General features: G+C 41.2%; 3 protein-coding genes across 4 annotated transcripts; all 3 read right to left on the bottom strand.

The window, feature by feature from the left end:
• Window positions 1-352: 352 nt before the first annotated feature.
• LOC146254483 (amyloid-beta A4 precursor protein-binding family A member 3) lies at window positions 353-7,567 on the bottom strand. Of its 2 annotated transcripts, XM_084676248.1 has the most exons (12): window positions 7,493-7,515; window positions 7,306-7,409; window positions 5,563-6,663; window positions 5,377-5,407; window positions 4,938-5,083; window positions 4,573-4,659; window positions 3,818-4,000; window positions 2,735-2,914; window positions 2,397-2,609; window positions 1,838-1,957; window positions 1,471-1,611; window positions 353-1,355 (listed from the first exon to the last, which is right to left on the bottom strand). In XM_084676248.1, exons 3-12 carry the CDS (start codon window positions 6,571-6,573, stop codon window positions 1,284-1,286), a joined length of 2,184 nt encoding a protein of 727 aa, XP_084532374.1. In that variant the 5' UTR covers window positions 6,574-6,663; window positions 7,306-7,409; window positions 7,493-7,515; the 3' UTR covers window positions 353-1,283. The 2 variants fall into 2 exon arrangements, with proteins under 2 accessions (XP_084532374.1, XP_084532373.1); XM_084676247.1 differs by having other exon boundaries at window positions 7,306-7,567.
• A 210-nt stretch (window positions 7,568-7,777) lies between these two features.
• On the bottom strand, window positions 7,778-9,808 carry pex11g (peroxisomal biogenesis factor 11 gamma). The gene is made up of 5 exons (XM_084676127.1): window positions 9,490-9,808; window positions 9,128-9,316; window positions 8,761-8,939; window positions 8,532-8,603; window positions 7,778-8,382 (listed from the first exon to the last, which is right to left on the bottom strand). Exons 1-5 carry the CDS (start codon window positions 9,550-9,552, stop codon window positions 8,169-8,171), a joined length of 717 nt encoding a protein of 238 aa, XP_084532253.1. The 5' UTR covers window positions 9,553-9,808; the 3' UTR covers window positions 7,778-8,168.
• A 220-nt stretch (window positions 9,809-10,028) lies between these two features.
• LOC146254485 (uncharacterized) lies at window positions 10,029-17,167 on the bottom strand. Its single transcript, XM_084676389.1, has 16 exons — window positions 17,057-17,167; window positions 14,274-14,940; window positions 13,661-13,772; window positions 13,213-13,313; window positions 12,985-13,022; window positions 12,755-12,795; window positions 12,487-12,613; window positions 12,127-12,286; window positions 11,752-11,917; window positions 11,615-11,631; window positions 11,421-11,481; window positions 11,257-11,299; window positions 10,929-11,091; window positions 10,718-10,751; window positions 10,515-10,552; window positions 10,029-10,360 (listed from the first exon to the last, which is right to left on the bottom strand). Exons 1-16 carry the CDS (start codon window positions 17,057-17,059, stop codon window positions 10,332-10,334), a joined length of 1,800 nt encoding a protein of 599 aa, XP_084532515.1. The 5' UTR covers window positions 17,060-17,167; the 3' UTR covers window positions 10,029-10,331.
• Between the last annotated feature and the right edge of the window lie 44 nt (window positions 17,168-17,211).

Below are 17,211 nucleotides of genomic sequence, written 5' to 3' on the forward strand. Positions count from 1 at the left end.
AGGATGCTTTTTGTTACTGTAAAGCTCGAATGTATACTTTCGAGTTATCAACAACTTCACCATAACAACCACACAATTTTTTTAATGTTTTATTTGGAACATAGACAACTCAATAACCTTCTTCTCAGACAGCAACTGTGTTTTTTATTGAGACATCTGCTGATATTTACAATGGCCTACAAATGCTCAAAACTTCTGCTTCTTGTTGCCATCCTGGTAGTGGCAAGCCAAGTTGAGACTCCAAACTTTGAAGCCCTTGGAGACACTTTGATGCCCCCGATGGTGCCTAAGAAGTGGGGAGCCACTCCACCACTTACACAAGACTTTCTTACTACCAATAATAAAAACCAAATGAAGTAGAGAGGGTGTTTTTATTTCTGCATACAGTACTCAGAGAGTTCTATCAGGCACTGTAATGGGACGCACACTTGTTGAGCACAAGATGATCTTGGAACAAATAAATCCCTATATATAAAGATGACCACTGTGTAACACTGATAGATGTTCATTTAAAATGCACTTGTGACACGGTGTTACAAAAAAGATGAAGCACTGATGAAAGCCAAATTTCCTAAGGCTCTGCCTTATCTACATAGGGAGTCAGATGGCTGAGCGGTGAGGGAGTCGAGCTAGTAATCAGAAGGTTGCCGGATCGATTCCCCGCCGTGCCAAATGACGGTGTGTCCTTGGGCAAGGCACTTCACCCTACTTGCCTCGGGGGGAATGTCCCTGTACTTACTGTAAGTCGCTCTGGATAAGAGCGTCTGCTAAATGACTAAATGTAAATGTACATAACGCTCCATTCCAAGTACAGTTGTGTGAGGCACGTCGGCAACAAAGCAGGTAGGAAGACATGGTCATAAAAGCACTTATGCTGTTATTTTGCAGACAAAAGCAATAATTAGTTCAGACGTAAAATATATTTTCTGACTGAGCATTTACGTAATAATCCACTTTAAAACATCTCATAAATACAAGCAGAAAATGACCGGTTCTAGGTTTAGAAATGTGCTGCATCATGATATGTCAAACAAGTTCTATACACTTTTAAAAATACTCTGTTACGTTCAGTGGCATTTCAATTGCCTTAAAATATAGTACAATTGCATATAGAAAAGGAAATCTTCAACATGGAGCTCTCGATGTGCACATGCAGACTGCTACTGCTATCTGTGGTTGCCTCGGTATAGGATCTGGTAGCCTCAGTATGGTGTCCGGGGTAGCCTCGGTAGGGGATCTGTGATGTGAGCATATCAAGCAAAGAGGCAACCATGTCAGCTGCCTCAGAGAAATATGGGCTGTTCTTGTCCTGTCAGGAGGCGGTACGTCGAGGCAGGCATAGTCTTCAAGTGGATCTGACCAGAGAGGAAAGAAACAAAATATCAACCGTGGCGACGATGATAACCCTATTCAAGTCATTCACTGAGAAGCAGGATTAGGCTTTGCTTGGGTTTGGGTTTCCACTCTCACCTCCCCGACAGCATTAGTCAGTAGGTTTATGATCTTGTCATGCGGTGTGGCGACCACACTCTGTCCGTTGATCTCTATGATGCGGTGACCAACCCTGATGCCGCCTCTCTCAGCGATGCCTCCTCTCATCAGGCTGCATATCTGCTTAGGGCAGTGCCACAGGAAGACGGTACATTACGAACTTCGTCTGTACAGAAGAGACTTTTTCTGGCCCATGCGTGTATACTGTACAATACCTAATCTACAGACTTATTGCTAATGTATCCGCTTGAGACAAAGGCGAAAGCCTTAATGTCACGAAAGATGTGGGGTAGCGTGGCACAGTAGTAGTCAACTGGGATGGAAATAAGGTGAAATGATCCCTTACAATACCATCCTCCACACTGAAACCCAGCTGAAACTTGGGGTCGGGCCGCTTGATGATTGCCATGGTGACGGGAGGGCAGTGGACGATGCTGAGCTTTACGCCATCTTGGTTTTTTAAATCCTAGACAGAGAAGGGAGGTGAGGAGACACCGTCACTGCTGCATGAACACAGCAGCTGGACGATACCAGGAAACAAACAGTTTCCACTACTCATGATCGACACACCATGTGTGCAGAACTGAACTTTTTCATTTTCTTCTTCTTCTTCTTCAGATTCAAGACTAAATCTAAATACTGTAAACTATCATCATATTACATTCTACATGGTACTAAAGCACATTCTACTTAAGCAATAAAACATCTGTCAATGTAGCTATATATCGCCCTCTAGTGTTCTTCCCAGGGAACACAGTCAATAGCCATATTGTTATGAATATCCTGCTACTGAGGCAGGATACGTGCGGTAGCCATCCTGTACTTAAGGACAAGCATATCACAACCCCAACTCCCGTTCCCCACCCCAATCAGACAGAAGCAAACGAGTGCCAAGTTGACCTTACTCGGATGATGCTCTGGCAGGTGGCTATGGGGAGGCCCACCAGACTGGTCCCGTTGACGGACATGATGCGGTCTCCGATGCTGAGGGCCCCGCTGCGCTCGGCGGGTCCCCCGTGGAGCAGGTTGGCCACCACTACGGTGGGCAGGATGGAGCCCCAGCCAGACTCCACCACCGCCAGCCCCATGATCTCCCCCGGAGCCTTGGAGATGGTTACCTGGGACAAGCACACGGAGGTTGATATCACATGACCACACGAGTGAGACGTGTTTTTACAGCATGAGAAACTGCATTCATGCTATAAAAAAAAACAGAAGTGTCAGCTAGCAACAAAAGCCTCACCTCTCTGATGTTGTCTGAGTCAGAGAAGTGCACCAGGTCTCCGTTGTAAAGCTCTTGTGTGCCCAGGTAGTCACTGTACTCGCTGGGCCTCAGTTCGCTGGCCTTGATCCCGTTGGCTTGGAGGAACTGCTGATAGGCTACGCCAAAGGCCTGTCCAATGGCCTGAGCTATAACCTGGGCCTGTGAGGAGAGGTATGCACAACAGTTTGGTGTGAAAGGAGTAAAAAGTACTAATAATAACAACCACAAGACACTTAAGTCTACCAAGTACATCTACAAAGTGTTTTGTAACCCATCTTAGACACACAAACAGAACTGTTAAAGGCAAACTGAGACTACAAACACACTTGGGAAACAATTATTTGAGTTAAAGTGTAAATCATGTTTGTGTTTGTCCACCGAGTGTGTTGGTTAGTTCACTGAGACAGTTATACAGAGACAGGAGAGAGAGAGGTCATGTTCAGACACGCTAAACAACAATGTGCTGATGTCACTACCTAATCCTCCACACAGGAGCTTTATGCATGGCCTTACAGTCGGCTTGAGAATCAAAGGAACATTTTTGTTTTCAACCCCAAAAAAGAATCCCAATCTTAGTCTCAAACCTTAAGTATTCCCTTTCCAATACGTTCATAACTTATTAAAAAACGAATGTCAACATGCAACCTGATGTAAAAAGTTTATTCTTAAATTTGTCAACCATAAACATGGAATACTAGCCGGAGTTCCAATTCATTCAGTTCAAGAGTGCTACAACGGTCCTCAGAACAAATCATGGCAAGTGGCTTAATCCCAAGACACTAATGGCCCGAGTGTCCTGAAAACCGGTGAAAGCTCAACACCTTCATGCAGTAAAAGTTTACTTGCCCCAAAAGTTTACATACAAATCACTTATTCCCGCACATAAACATGTTTTAAAAGGGTATTAATCCCTTTAGATTGCTTTCTATTATTCGTTTTCACACTCGCAATTTGAATCCATCAGCGAAGCGATAACTATTGACAACAAGAATGTCAAACAAACAAACAAACACCCAAAGACTGAACCAGGCCATGTTCTCTCTATTCGGCTGAGCGACTCACATCAGCGGAGGTGAACACGTGGCAGATCATGCAGCATTTCTTCTGCGGGCCGGAGGAGTTGGCCGCTTGGCTGGCGTCTCGCTCCTTCCGGCCGGCCGGCTTCCTGCGTGCCATCAGGACAACGATGTTCCCGATGTCTGCTATGTAGGAGATCATCTGGAGAGAGTGGTCCATCATAGCCTCCTGTAGGAACGCAAGCAGTCCATGAAAAACTGGAAGGGGTCTACAGATTGAGTATTGTGTGGGAATATCTATGTTTATGTAAATATTGAGATGAGTATTTGATGCTGTTAATATCTGGGTTATCTGGCTGGACAAGAAGCAAGCAGCAAGAGGGGAAAGGAATGTTTAAATGGCTCTAATGTTCAATTCTCTGGCGTTAAAATCAACATTCAAGTGAGAGAATATTCAACTCACAAATAACATTTCATACCTATAAGTATTTTTGAAAGATGAAGAAATTGTAAAAGTCTTACAGCAGTCACTTGTTAGCTAGTCATGCAAGAAAGGGCAAACTGACCCACTTAGACTCTCTTGACAATTCAACTGTTCAGGCTAGTGCTGAGATTAGACAATGCTATTCAGGGAATGACATTCACAAAAGGACTCAAGTAATTAGGTTCTGTTCTTCCAAGGCATCCACTTTGGAGATTACATGTCCACCGCTATGTAAACTAAAAGAAAAATTGTTGTTTTTCAATCCCCCAAAAAACATTTTTGATCAGAAAGAAGCGTCAGCTTCCATGTAACAAAACCTGTGTGTCAGCACTGAGCACTTTGATGCGTTGAGTGGAGATGAAGAGGTCCACCTCTGTCGTTGGCTGGGACTCTCCCTCTGGAGCCTGATGACGAAGGAAAACATAACAAACGGGAATTAACAGCTTTGTCACACACTGTTGAGCACAATACTGACGGAATATGGATATGGTGTGAATTAAGATGTGGGTTAAATATTATCAATGTGTTATGTTTTCAATCGGTGACCAGGGAACGATTGTCATTTGTATTATTCCTCACGTAACACTAACTTTATGAGAATAAAGTGTCAAAAAATAATTAACATTTTGGTAGGCTCCAAGACATTACCCCTTTGAGACAACTTGGTACAAGCCAAACTCACTTTTATTCTGTCCACAGCCTCCTGGGCCTGTGCCATGCGGGCGTTGGTAGAGGGGTTCTTCTCAGACTTCAACTGAGTGGAACCCAGGTAGTTAGCTCCAAATATAACCCCATCCAACAAGTCCTCAGGGTCACAAGGGCCAGGCACTGACAAACAAACAGTCCAAAATGAAAGTCAAATGTAGTTGTAAAGCACATTTAAAAACAACAACAGTAGACCAACGTGCGGGATTATCAAAATGCCAAAAGCCATAAAACAACACAATCCAAACGAATATAAACAAAATACACAAATACACAAAACGTATCACAAAATAAAGATGTAAACGACAATATTTCTCTTCTCCTTTAGTTTCCTTAAGAAAGTAGCTCTTCACTGTTCACGATTAAACTGAAATTTAGGTATAATACGATATAGAAAAGATAATATCTTCTCTTACCATCTTTATAGGCCGGGTGGTCTTCAGCCCTCTGTAAAGAACAGCAGATAAGACATTAGCAGCTCAAACATATAATTAATTCCCACCTATAGATCACACTAACAGGCACTTTTAACCCTCCTATTTATAGTAAATTCCAGCCAACATGAATGCATTGTGTCGTTTCATTAGCCCTTTCCAACCTACCTGCTCAATGCCCTCCGCTGCACCTGCCTCTTCTGGAGGCTCCTCCCCCAGCTTCATCCACACTGGTTCTGGGACTTCATCCTCATCCTCTGGTAAGGAAACCATGGAGTCATTTCTGAGACGATGCTGGCCGTTCTCGTAGTGATCCCAAAACCTCTCGCCGTCTTCCTGGTTGTAGGAGACTGAAACAACGGCATCTATGTCCCCCCTAGGGCCTCTAGCAGCCTGGGCCTCTAGATGCTGAGGAGCCCCTATCTCTGTACACTCCAGCAGTCCTACAAGGTCTCGCTGGTGGCTTTCTGAGAACAGCAACCCTGAGGTTTGGTTTTGTAATGGAGCTACAGGCAGTGTGCCACCACCTGTCGTTAGAGAAGGGTCAGAAGGGTTCAAGTCGGAAGAGGCAGCGTATACCAGCGAAGGGTTTCGAAGTGTTGAATCGTCAGGGAGAGGGCTTTCTCCGATGAGTTGGAGCCGGTTCAGGAGAACTTGGATGCGAGTGTGGTCTTCGTCACCGGGCCTCCTCTCCTCCACTTTCTCAAATTCCTCATTGCCAAAGTTCTCTGCCTCTTCCACCTTCTCATCTCCATCTTGTTCCTCCACTTGTTCTCTGGCGCCATAACTTTGCTCCATGTTATCTTCCGGCAGTTTCTCCACCAGCTCCACCTGGTTGACTCCAGGTAAAACAGCAGCAGCAGCATCACTCACATCCGGGGGCAGTGCCGATCCACCTTCAGGCGTATCCACGGTAACAGAGGAGGGAGAGAAGGTGGGGTCATCCATCTCGTGGACAGATTCAGCTTCGCTGGAAGAGTCAGATCTCCAGTCCAGTGGAGGGGGCTCTATGAGGTTAAAAGAGTCCAAGTCCTCAAACTCTGGGTTAGGAACTCTAGAAGCAGCATTAAAGGCAAGGTGACCTCCCTCGACGACAAAATCTCCATTACAGTTGAGGTTTGAATGGGCATCTGATGATGAGGAACAGAACTCTTTGGAGGGACAGTTATCGGACTCCATATTGAATTTGGCAGCACATCAGCTCTTTTCAGTGGCCACCTGTCATTCAGTGTTCTAGCTATCCGTTTATAACAGTGGTTTTGGTTCTCACTGCAAAAAAAGAAGCATTTAATAAATGTTCCCCATAAATATATATGCCACTCCCAATGTCGACATATTATTTGGTATTTAATATTGATAGCATGACATATTAACAAGGCAATACTGGGTATTTATTGTAAAAGACCAGTTCAGCTAAAACATTATTTGTGCTATCCCCTCTGCACCCATCAGGATAGCCTCAAGTGCTATTGCCTAAGACTCAAAGTACATGCTATACGTATCATTGCCAAAGACCAACACTGAAATAGCATGTTTTCATGTTTATGAACCGTCTGAATTCAAGCTTGATTAGACGTTTTGTAATAATACATTGTAATGTTTGATCTAATCACGTTTAGTTGCTGTAATAACACATTGTGTTGCATCGACGATAAACATAGCTATTAGCTAGTAAGTTTTCACCCAGTTACCCCACTGCCGAATTGCTAACTCAGCTAGCTAACTTGGTTATTGTCAGCTGGCTACCAAGCTATTAGTGTAGCATTGCAGCTAACATTGAGTCATAGTTAATTAGCCAGCATAAATGCATTAATTAGCTTGTTATTTGGTTATAAAGTATGGCATGTCATTTAAGACCGTATTTGGAATAAGATGTATTAATAGACGAGTGAAGCTAAAGCAAAAACTCACCTAGTACGTATGCATTTGGCCAATTTGAATATCCAGTGACAACTACTGCCTGAACTTCACCAGGCACTGCAGGGTAGACTTTTGTTGGACGTCTTTGGAACCCCCTAGTAACAACAAGTCAATTGCGACTTTTCGTTCGCTTGTACAGTTAAATCTGTAACAATATTTTGCTGCAACAAGCCATTACCCGTTCAAGCCTTATGACACACATTATAAGGTTATATCCATAGCAAACACAAAAGGTAATCAATTATCAGCCGTCTTCAATGTAGAAACTAATGTTATGAATGCGCATGCGTTTGAAACATTCTAGACACACTCAGTCGATTGTCACTTCACTTTTTTTTGTCACATGAACTCAGTCTTACAGTTTTTTTTAAGAATTTACAACTTTTCGTTCGTTAAGAACATTTATTGACAATCTTCCAAACCTATTTCACTGATGAAAATTAAAAAACGATGCAAAATCATATAACATCAAATAAAACAATTATTATTATAATAATGATACAAAAAACACATTTCATTGAAATAGTTAAATCCAGACAAATGACTGGAGTGCATAAGGGAAGCGGCAAGCCTGCCTTGACCCTGTCTACATTTCATTGGGTACTTGCTAAACAACATAACTAAATCAAGTTCTATATCATTTGTGCAGCATGATTGCATATTGTTGACAACAAGGGTTGCCTGCATAAGCACAACTCCAGTACTAACTGGATTATTTCCAACTGGCTATCTCTTTGTCTAATCGTACTTTCCATTAATGTAATGTATGTGGATTGACTGCTCATAATCAAGTAGCCCACACTGCAGGATTTTATCATGAATTAAGTCACATTAACTTAATCTGATGGACGAGACTAGGCACCGCCATCACTCATCTGGATGAGACCTATCAAAGAGGAGGTCGTGCCCATCAGTCCCACCAGCCAATTAGGAAAGCTTCCAGCCCAAAGGAATCCAGGGGGCATCCAATGAATGGCGTTGCTTAGATCAGCCATGCTGCTCAGGACACAAAGGACCTCCGCTCTCATCTTCCTCCGAAGCTGAGATGGGCTGGGGACACTGCCCTCACTGGGAAGAGAGAAGCACAAATGTCATTGGTGTAGACACACCCCTTAGCTCAACAAACAGCTCAACTAACAAACTGCAGTTCACATGGGGGTTGTATGAGAGCTGCTTTCAAGGCTTTTGTTTTAGTGTGGTTATGACTAATTCCTCACATTCCGTCGACTTCTCTGGCCCTCTCGCACTTTCTGAGCTTTTTCTTCAGGAGCATAATGACTCTTACAGACCTGAAGAAAAAAAAAAAGTCTGGTTTTAGCATGCTGTGTGGCGTGAACACTATTCAGTCAGCTCAACTACAGTTCCAAGCGGCTTGACATATTTGGATTCACCTGACCAGCGTTGGGCTGCAATGTGAATGTCTACGATGAACAACAGATGTCTCACCTGAGTATTCCCAGAAGCAGAGACGTGCCCCATAGCACTGTGCTGAACAGCCACCACTTATCAGACTTGACCTTAATGAGCTCTGTGTCAGCAGCCCATGCGATGTGTTCGCAGGGGTAGTAGAGCTGGTCAGCAAGATTGTTCAGCACAGACATCCAGCGCAGACCAGGGTCTTCTTCCTAGTGAAATGTTAATTAGTTTGAACACACAAGTACTACAATGTTTTTTTTTACCTAGGTGGAGGTAAATTCTTAACATTAACAGAAACAATTTGAATGCAATTCAAATACTGTAGATGACATGTAAAAGTATGGCACTGGAAGACCTGCAGACTTGGTCAAATTCTAGGCACTTTTGTTGTACCTACCCCAGCTCCTAAACCATAGCGATGGGAGTAAGCCAGCATGGAGAGGTCATCGAAGAGTCGGAGAACAGTTCTGCACTGACTTAACTGGGCTGAGAACAGTAGCAGACTCTTTCCAAGTTGCGCGGATCCCTCTGTCTTCTGAGTTAGGACTCCACCGACCAACTGAGACCCATAACATATTGTTCTTATCTGACGTAAAAATTAAGGAACAAAGAGTTAGGAAAATGTATATGGTGGTATGAAAATACAATTAATTAATTGTTTTAGTAGCGATGGCAAGTGCTCCATGTACTCCATATGCTTGGGTATTATATCCATTGGTCCTTTTACTTATGTGTAACGTAGACCAGTGCAACACTGACCACTTTGTCTCTCCCTCGGTACGACTCTAGAACATTCACAAGCGATTCCAAAGACTCTTGCATGTCAAAACAGAGTTGGAGACAGGAACGGTGGATCCAGATTCCTTGATGAAGTAGGTTACTTCAAGAAATTCTCATTGAATTTCTCACACGATGGATTCCGCACTTTTATGAACGTCAATATAAAGACGGTGTATGGAGACAGGTGCGGGATATAGTTCTCGGATTCTCCAAAATTCCATCTACTTATAACTATTGTTTTAAACAAGGTCAAGTGCAGTGCCCAGCTAGCATTGTTTTTTCACGTAAACTTCTGTTGTGTACTTTGAACAGGAAGTGACGTCAAAATTGTTTTCCAGGCAGAAATAGAGGATCCCCTATCCATAATGCAATGATCCTGAACATGAGCAATTCTTAGTACAGGATAGCTTACCCATGACCCTTGACCTCTGTTCATATGGAATCCTTTTTTATTTCACCCAAATGTTAGATCCAGACAATAAAAAGAAATAGTAGGCTACATGAAACAGATAATCTGGGGAAAATGTTTATTTCTTAAATTATCTGAAGACACCAATAAATGAACAAAGTATATAGTGTATCGTCAATATACAAAGCAATTCAAGCAAACAAAATAGTTTTATTTTTGGATTTTGTTAGATCGGTTCACTAACAATAGCAGGATATAAAACAAATCGCAGGATAAATGTGTGCATGAGTATGTTCATGGTTGTGTGTATATGTGCATGTGTGTGCATGCGCATGGCATGAGTGTGTGTGTGGTTGTGTGTACGTATGTGTGTGTCTTTGTGTAGGTGGGTGGGTCTCCAGGGAAGCCAGCTTCAGCGCATATGGTCGTTGTCATATATATCTGTAAATAGTATGAGGAAGATCAACAAGAGAGCAAAAATACAACATCATGACATCATCACTGCACCGTGGGATGATTAATAACTCATTGATGTTCAACTTAAGTTTAAAACAATAAGAACAGTCATTTCTATTTCAAAATAAGCCTGACATACCATTAATGTTGTCAACATCGTCATATACATCCCCTTCCCTGTAAAGGAATATTTACAGATATTTAAACTTTACAGCATTTATAATTGTGATATAAAACCAGGCTGGAAGGGATCAATGATCAATTGTTCATTTCAGTTCTATATGATAGGATGTAGTGCTGTAAAAGGACGGAAAATAAACTAAGAATCTGAAAGAAACCTACATCTGAAGAAGAAGAGCCCTTGGCACGTATCCATCTAGGACAGGAAGAAAAGTGTAGAATCTGTTACACTCATTTTCAACTGGCGAGTGAGATAATTGTGACAACCCAACAAAATACCCCAGCAGTTTACACTTTGGGTATACAACACTTAAATCCAAAAATGGCAACAGTTTCTGCAGCCATGACACAAGAGGGCAGCCTATTCACATACATTTCCCACGACTGTTTCGACAGAGGGCTTTCTTCTTGTTAGTGGTCTGAATAACTTCCAGGATTTCTCCCTGAACCACAGCTAAATCCTTCCCTCCTGGTTTCTTAATGTTGGCATTCGAATCAACCATCATGGTGTGTAGCACCTTTATAGGTCCATTAAGCTGAAATAACATGAAATCACACAATTAACTTTTTTATGTCTTAATCGTTTGGTCACAAAACATGAAACGCAAGTGCTTTCAACAACCTGTGTTGGAGGAAAAAGCATGGGAAATAATCTCCAGAGTCATTATGATTTTTTGAAAAACGGAAATATCAGTTTTAACCTTAAACTTTGTCTTCAACTCCTTCTCCGATTTGGGATCAAGGCTGAAATACAATTTAGGGTTTCTTAGCAATGTAGGCCAACTTCAACCAAATAAGGCATGATAAGATTTCCATGGATGAAAACATGAAAAAAAAAAAAATTAACAAGGGAATATTGTATAACCTTATTTCAAGAGGGGGAGGTGGAAACTCCTTGAACATTTGTTCAACGTCATCATAGTCATCTGAATGAAGAGACAAAAGGAAAGTAAGGAGTGAGAGAATTGAGAGAGAGAGACAAATACCATGTTATTGATTTCCTGATAACTGAGTGACTATGACTAATATAACAATCTTAAAAAGTGGAGCCCTACTTACCATCAGTCTCGTTGATACTGTTCCGAAAAAAGCAAAAGCAAAAAGCAATCGATTGATTGACATAGTGAGGCACTACTACTTGAACATTCAACTGTTTTCTAGATTAAATAAATGTGTTATGATCCTGTATGACTGACCTGTTCCTATGATCTGAGGAGTCCACATCATAATAGATATCATCATCCTGCGGAGGGTCAGGTGGTGGGGGTGGCAGCGGAAAGGGCTTAAGTTGTCGGGAATCACGGTATTTACGTTTGACTTCCTCATAGTCCAAATTCACACATGCTATACTAATGTAGCCATCTGTGAGGTAAAAAAAGTATTTATATGTAGATACCACGTTACAAAAGATGACTCGGACTAGCTGTTGTGTAAATAAATGTGGCATAACATTCACTGGTAAGAGATGTTTGGTGGGTCTTCACAAACTGTCTATGAAGGCATCTTTGAGGTGTATTCTGGAGATTTGAAAAGTAAAATGGCAACCCACACGGAAAAGGAAAGGAACTTACAGTTGCCAGTCCTTGTGCGGCCTAACCACATGCCAACAGGGTTATTCTCAATCCTTATGATGTCAATGAGCTCTCCTTGTTGGACACTTAGATCATGTTTGTCACCTTGCCAGTCATGTCGGACCGTGGCAGTGTGAATAACATTCACTTCATCTGACAGCTGTTGAAATATAAAATAACCATTTATTGGAACATTTACAGAGTTCTGTATCTCATACATTACTGTACATTTCCCTACTTGGCGAAATACGAGTTCCCAAAAAATGAAACAACTGTGGTAAGATTCAAATCCTGTGATTTTTTTTGTTCCCGTTAGTTTAACATCTATCACTGTTTCTGCATAAAAATGGGGTACACTACCTTGAATTTCTTTTTGTATTCCTTTTCCTTTTTAATTTTTTTTTCCTGATTTTTCAATTCCTGTTCTTTAAGTTGCTTCATCTCTCTTTCAGTCTTCCTGTTTGAACTGCTGGATTTTGCACCCTGCCTGTTGATGCAGTCATAACCAAGGGAACAGACTTCATTCAACAGATATTATTGAACACGACTGTGTGACTGTGATCTGTTAACACATACAGTTCAATTGGTCGACTGATTACGGCAGATAGTAAGACTTGATTTAACTTACTCCTCATCGATTATGTCATAGACCTCACTGTCATCACTTTCCTGAAGTAGGCAAATAACAAATAAACTGATTAGTTAGTGGGCTATAAAATCCACCTTTTAAAATCATTCCATAAATAATTCTGCCTGTTTCATTTTCTTCGTTTATAGCTATAACAGTCGCATTTAAAATATACGTTTTGCTAGATTGTTGCATAAAGACATTTAGTAAGAACAGCATTTTACACTCACCACCTCAAATTGTGAAGAACCACTGTCTTTCCAAGATTCTGTAGGAAAAAATGGATAAACAGTTTATTAATTTCATTAGTCCCTCCCAGGACAAAATATGTACACATACTGCAATCCTCTAGTCACTGCAATAGCTCCTATTTAGACTTATTATACATACCATACAATGATATCATAAGTTAACTTTAACCCTTACATGTATAGTAAAATAGAAGACATTTCACATACCACTCTTATCAAAGCTTTTCATATGAGGTGGAGGTGGAGGTGGAGGTGGAGGTGGCAGGTCAATGTCATCATATGTTTCTTCATCGTCTCCTTCCTTAAATCTTTAGGATTTCCAGAACCCAACAGATGAAACTTGTAAACGAATCGCCTTTAATTGATCACGTTGCACTTTCATAACTTCCCAACAGTGGTTTTACGAAAGAAATACTAATATACAAAACATAGCAAAAGTCAAAAGTTAATAATTAATACATTATGAAAGTCCATTTAACTGTCACCCCAGCCATCTTCCTTTCCATGGAGAAAACACTTAAATTAATTCTACACAGATTCTGCATTTCATCATAACAGTGTCCCCTTAACTGTATTATGTGCTAACATGCTAAGAATAGATTATATGATCTGCAAATATATTTTAAGATGTAAACAGGATGTAAGCTAAACTCACACAGGGGTGTGGTGGCGTGGAAGGCTGCTGGGTTTGTTGGGGGGTCTGGGAGGCCCAGTAGGACTGACCAATCCAGACAGGGATAAGCTACTGCAGCCTGAGGAGGAAGAACCTAGACACGACCAAGAACAGAATATAATAATAATAATAATAGTAATACATTTTATTTATATAGCGCTTTTCAAAATACTCAGTCACTTTACATTGTTAAAATAAACATCTGTGGTCCACATCAATATGTGGACCAATGGGTTTGATATTCCCTTTTCACAGATTGGACAGCGAGTAAGGACCTTCGACTTGTGGGGAATATCCTACTGAAGACAACGTAACAAATTGACAAGTAACAAACTGACAAAGAAATGCTTGCTCGTGATGATGAACATAAAATCAATTCTATTTTACCATTTAACTTTCTTTCTTTCTTTGTGTACAATAATTTCTTTGAAATTATTAGAGGCGATAAAGTAAACCTAGAACGGACTCAAACAGAGCTTTTTAACCTGCATATTTGTACAAATCTAGGAGCAAGAACCAAGGCATTTTCAGTACTCATGTCTTCGCCTTACTCAATTTGTGAGGGTAGTTGCCAAACGATCTGCTTTCTACTCACCATCAGTCCTCCTCATCCCTGTGCGTCCCGGTGGGGTAGGTGTAACCCTGTTATTTCTCTGGTATTGATCCAAGCTGACATGGGGGGGGCGCTTGGGTTTCACGGGCCTGACTCTCTCTGGAGGCAAGGGCCTCCTAAGGGGGGCCACCTCAGACCGGATCTTCTGGCTGGGCAACAGTGGGGGGCCGCTGGGGCCTGGCTTGGCTGGCGATGGCCCCTGGAGCTTCAGCATCTTGTTCTGCAGCACTGCTCCAGTGAGCTTTACCCTGCTTGCCGTCTCTGTGACTTCGGAAGGCGGAAATGGCGGCGGAAGTGCCTTTGTCCTTACGCCATGAGGTGGTGGAGCCGTGGAGGTGTGGAGGTGAGGGAAGACTCCCTGAGGCAGCTGGGGCCTTGGGGAGGAACCGCTCCCTACGTCGTTCCTCAAGTGCCTGGGGAACCTTGGGACAACCGGGGAGGAGTCTCGTCCAGGTGGAGTTGAAGGAACCACAGACGAAATTTTGTTTCTGGCCACCCCGTTTGCAGTAACGCCACCCTCGGCCAAAAGACCGCCGGTCCCGAATGCTGGCAGAGGAGATTTTGGAGAGCCACTGTCTCTACTGCTGTCACTGATCTCAGCCTTGGCGTGAAACCTGGCCCTAAGCGCTTTCACATCTACAGCCTCCTCCTGACAAAGACACAGTAAATGAGAAAAGTGCTTCTCTGTCTAAGCAGGAAGTTAGCACAAACAACACAACCTATCCCACACAACCATCTTCACATCCCAGTAGCATGCTAAAGTTTTTGTCGCTGCAGAGGACGTGTGTACAGAACAATAAAGTGTTTCCTTGATTCAAAAGTGTCTCGAAGTTACAAGACAGAGCACTGATCATGTTGACCAGGAGCTAGGTAAACTTGAGCAAGAATGTGAAACTAAAAGATATTTTGGTCTTTGGCTTTGGTTTGGTTTGTGTCTGTGAATAGTGATGCTCTATAAAACCTTGCATGAGAAATATTTCATTATGCTTAACCCTTGTGCTGCCTTCGGGTCACATGACCAAAAGGTTCATAACGAACCATCGTTGTGTTTACCCAATTTTACCCAATACAAAGGCAAATAAAAATAATTTTCTTTTAACCTTCGCAATGTGGGGGGTCTGAGACAGCCCAACGGTTGAAAGAAAATGCTTCACTTTGTTTTTGTATGCGGTAAAATTGTCGCAAACGAAGGTGGGTCACAATGACTGATGGGTCAGAATGACCCGAGGAGAACACAAGGGTTAAGGTTAAGCTAAAAGTTAATATGGAAACACAAACTGTAACTATCTCATAAAATTGACCAATTGATTAAAAAAGTTTTAAAAAATTGATTGTTTAAAGTAGTTTTTGATTAATATGGTATTTTCCACAAAATAAAATGATCCACGCGCCACTCATCAGTTTGCACATTATAGAATCATATCGATTTTTGAGTCACTTAACCCATGGTTAAATTATAATTATACTTGGTTCTTATAGTTTTCAGTGAATGTAGATCTGCTCGAGTTCAGAGGGAGCCTTTCCAGTAGGTCAGCCTACAATTAGACACTGAAACTACATTGTTATTTAATGTAATTTTTTACTTTTAGGACAAATGGCAATGATTTCATGAAGTAAACATCACTTTGTTAACCATTCATGTCAAGATTGTGAGCCATAAGAAATACACTATAAATGTTTTATATTTTAAATATTTTTTGAAAGAAGGATTTTTTAATAGAGATCAATACTTTTGGTGCAAAAGATTTAATTATAATTATTTTTAAATGATTACTCTAAAGTTTGGACATACTTCAGCAAAACATAATCAATGGCACAATAATATTTGGATTCATGGAAGACACATGAAACATGACAGAAGCCGGAAGCAACTGTAACCACACACGTATTCTCCTATGTCGGCAATGGTTACCATAGAAATGGAACTTGCATGCACTTATCATCCAATCGCTTGCATGCTTTGCTCATCATCAAAGCAAAAATATTTCTGCACCACAAAAAGCAACGTTTGATAGGTAGCCTATTCTTCCCCAAGCACTTTGTTACTGAAAACAGAACTGTGTATGTACTTTTGTACAATGTAATTGTTTTACTCAAATAGGTAGTCGGCTTATACACTTCTCAAACTCCTCAGAACATTGTTTGCACAAAATAACATTTTATATTGTAGCCAATGAGTCAAATAATTACATCATACTATGCTATGTTGGTGTGTTTGCATTTGCTGACAGAACGTGTAAATGGTTAACTGGATTTAATGAATGGGTCTTTTCATTTCACAAAGAACAAACAAGTCAACCCAAAAAATATAAATGAACTATAACTTAATCTTTCAATTACTTATACTTTTACTTTCATTCTGGGTTTTTTAACAAAAATATTAGTGACCTTTAGTAGCACTTCGACATTGTAACCGATTTAAGTCGTATGTAGTGTCAACATGAATATTGCGCTAATAAAGACGCTACCAAAGATAGTCATCATTCTGCCATGCCACAAATAGCGTCATATCTATAAAAAGCTAGCAGGAATGCATCTAAATACAGCAAGACGTATGTGAAATGAAGAAGACATGCGACTGAACAATTTACTGCAGGCTAGGTATTGTGCGTGTGGTAAAGAGCAAGGTAGAAACATTTGCGTACACCTGCAGACCTGCTGTTAAATTTAACACGGGTGTTAAATTCATAGAATACTTTAAATGTAGTTAAGGAATAAATACACACTCATATACATACTCGGTGTTAACAAAGATAACGTCTTACCATATTTGTCAATATCAACTTCTAATATCTCTTTGTCAAATGAAAGTGTGATCCATGGTGAACAGTTATTTTGAGTGCCATACACGAGGGAGAACGGTGACGCTGTGACGAACTATAGCCTTTTGATACTTCAGGAAACGACAAAATAGGTCTAG

The sequence above is a fragment of the Hypomesus nipponensis genome, chromosome 16 (genome assembly GCF_054491055.1).
Source record: "Hypomesus nipponensis isolate SF chromosome 16, ASM5449105v1, whole genome shotgun sequence".
NCBI lineage: Eukaryota > Metazoa > Chordata > Actinopteri > Osmeriformes > Osmeridae > Hypomesus > Hypomesus nipponensis.

Bases quoted from the DNA above. Each gene is read 5' to 3' on its own strand.
- LOC146254483 (XM_084676247.1), bottom strand. From the start codon at position 6,573: ATGGAGTCCGATAACTGTCCCTCCAAAGAGTTCTGTTCCTCATCATCA. The intron at 5,408-5,562 runs GTAGGTTGGAAA...TGTTCTTTACAG, and splicing joins CAGCGGAGGGCATTGAGCAG to AGGGCTGAAGACCACCCGGC. The intron at 2,915-3,817 runs GTGAGTCGCTCA...CTCTCCTCACAG, and splicing joins ACGTGTTCACCTCCGCTGAT to GCCCAGGTTATAGCTCAGGC.
- pex11g (XM_084676127.1), bottom strand. From the start codon at position 9,552: ATGCAAGAGTCTTTGGAATCGCTTGTGAATGTTCTAGAGTCGTACCGA. The intron at 8,940-9,127 runs GTAGGTACAACA...ACATTTCACTAG, and splicing joins GCTATGGTTTAGGAGCTGGG to GAAGAAGACCCTGGTCTGCG. The intron at 8,604-8,760 runs GTGAGACATCTG...TTTTTTCTTCAG, and splicing joins CTGCTTCTGGGAATACTCAG to GTCTGTAAGAGTCATTATGC.
- LOC146254485 (XM_084676389.1), bottom strand. The intron at 11,300-11,420 runs GTTATACAATAT...ATTGTATTTCAG, and splicing joins CCTCCCCCTCTTGAAATAAG to CCTTGATCCCAAATCGGAGA. The intron at 10,361-10,514 runs GTATGTCAGGCT...TACTATTTACAG, and splicing joins CGATGTTGACAACATTAATG to ATATATATGACAACGACCAT.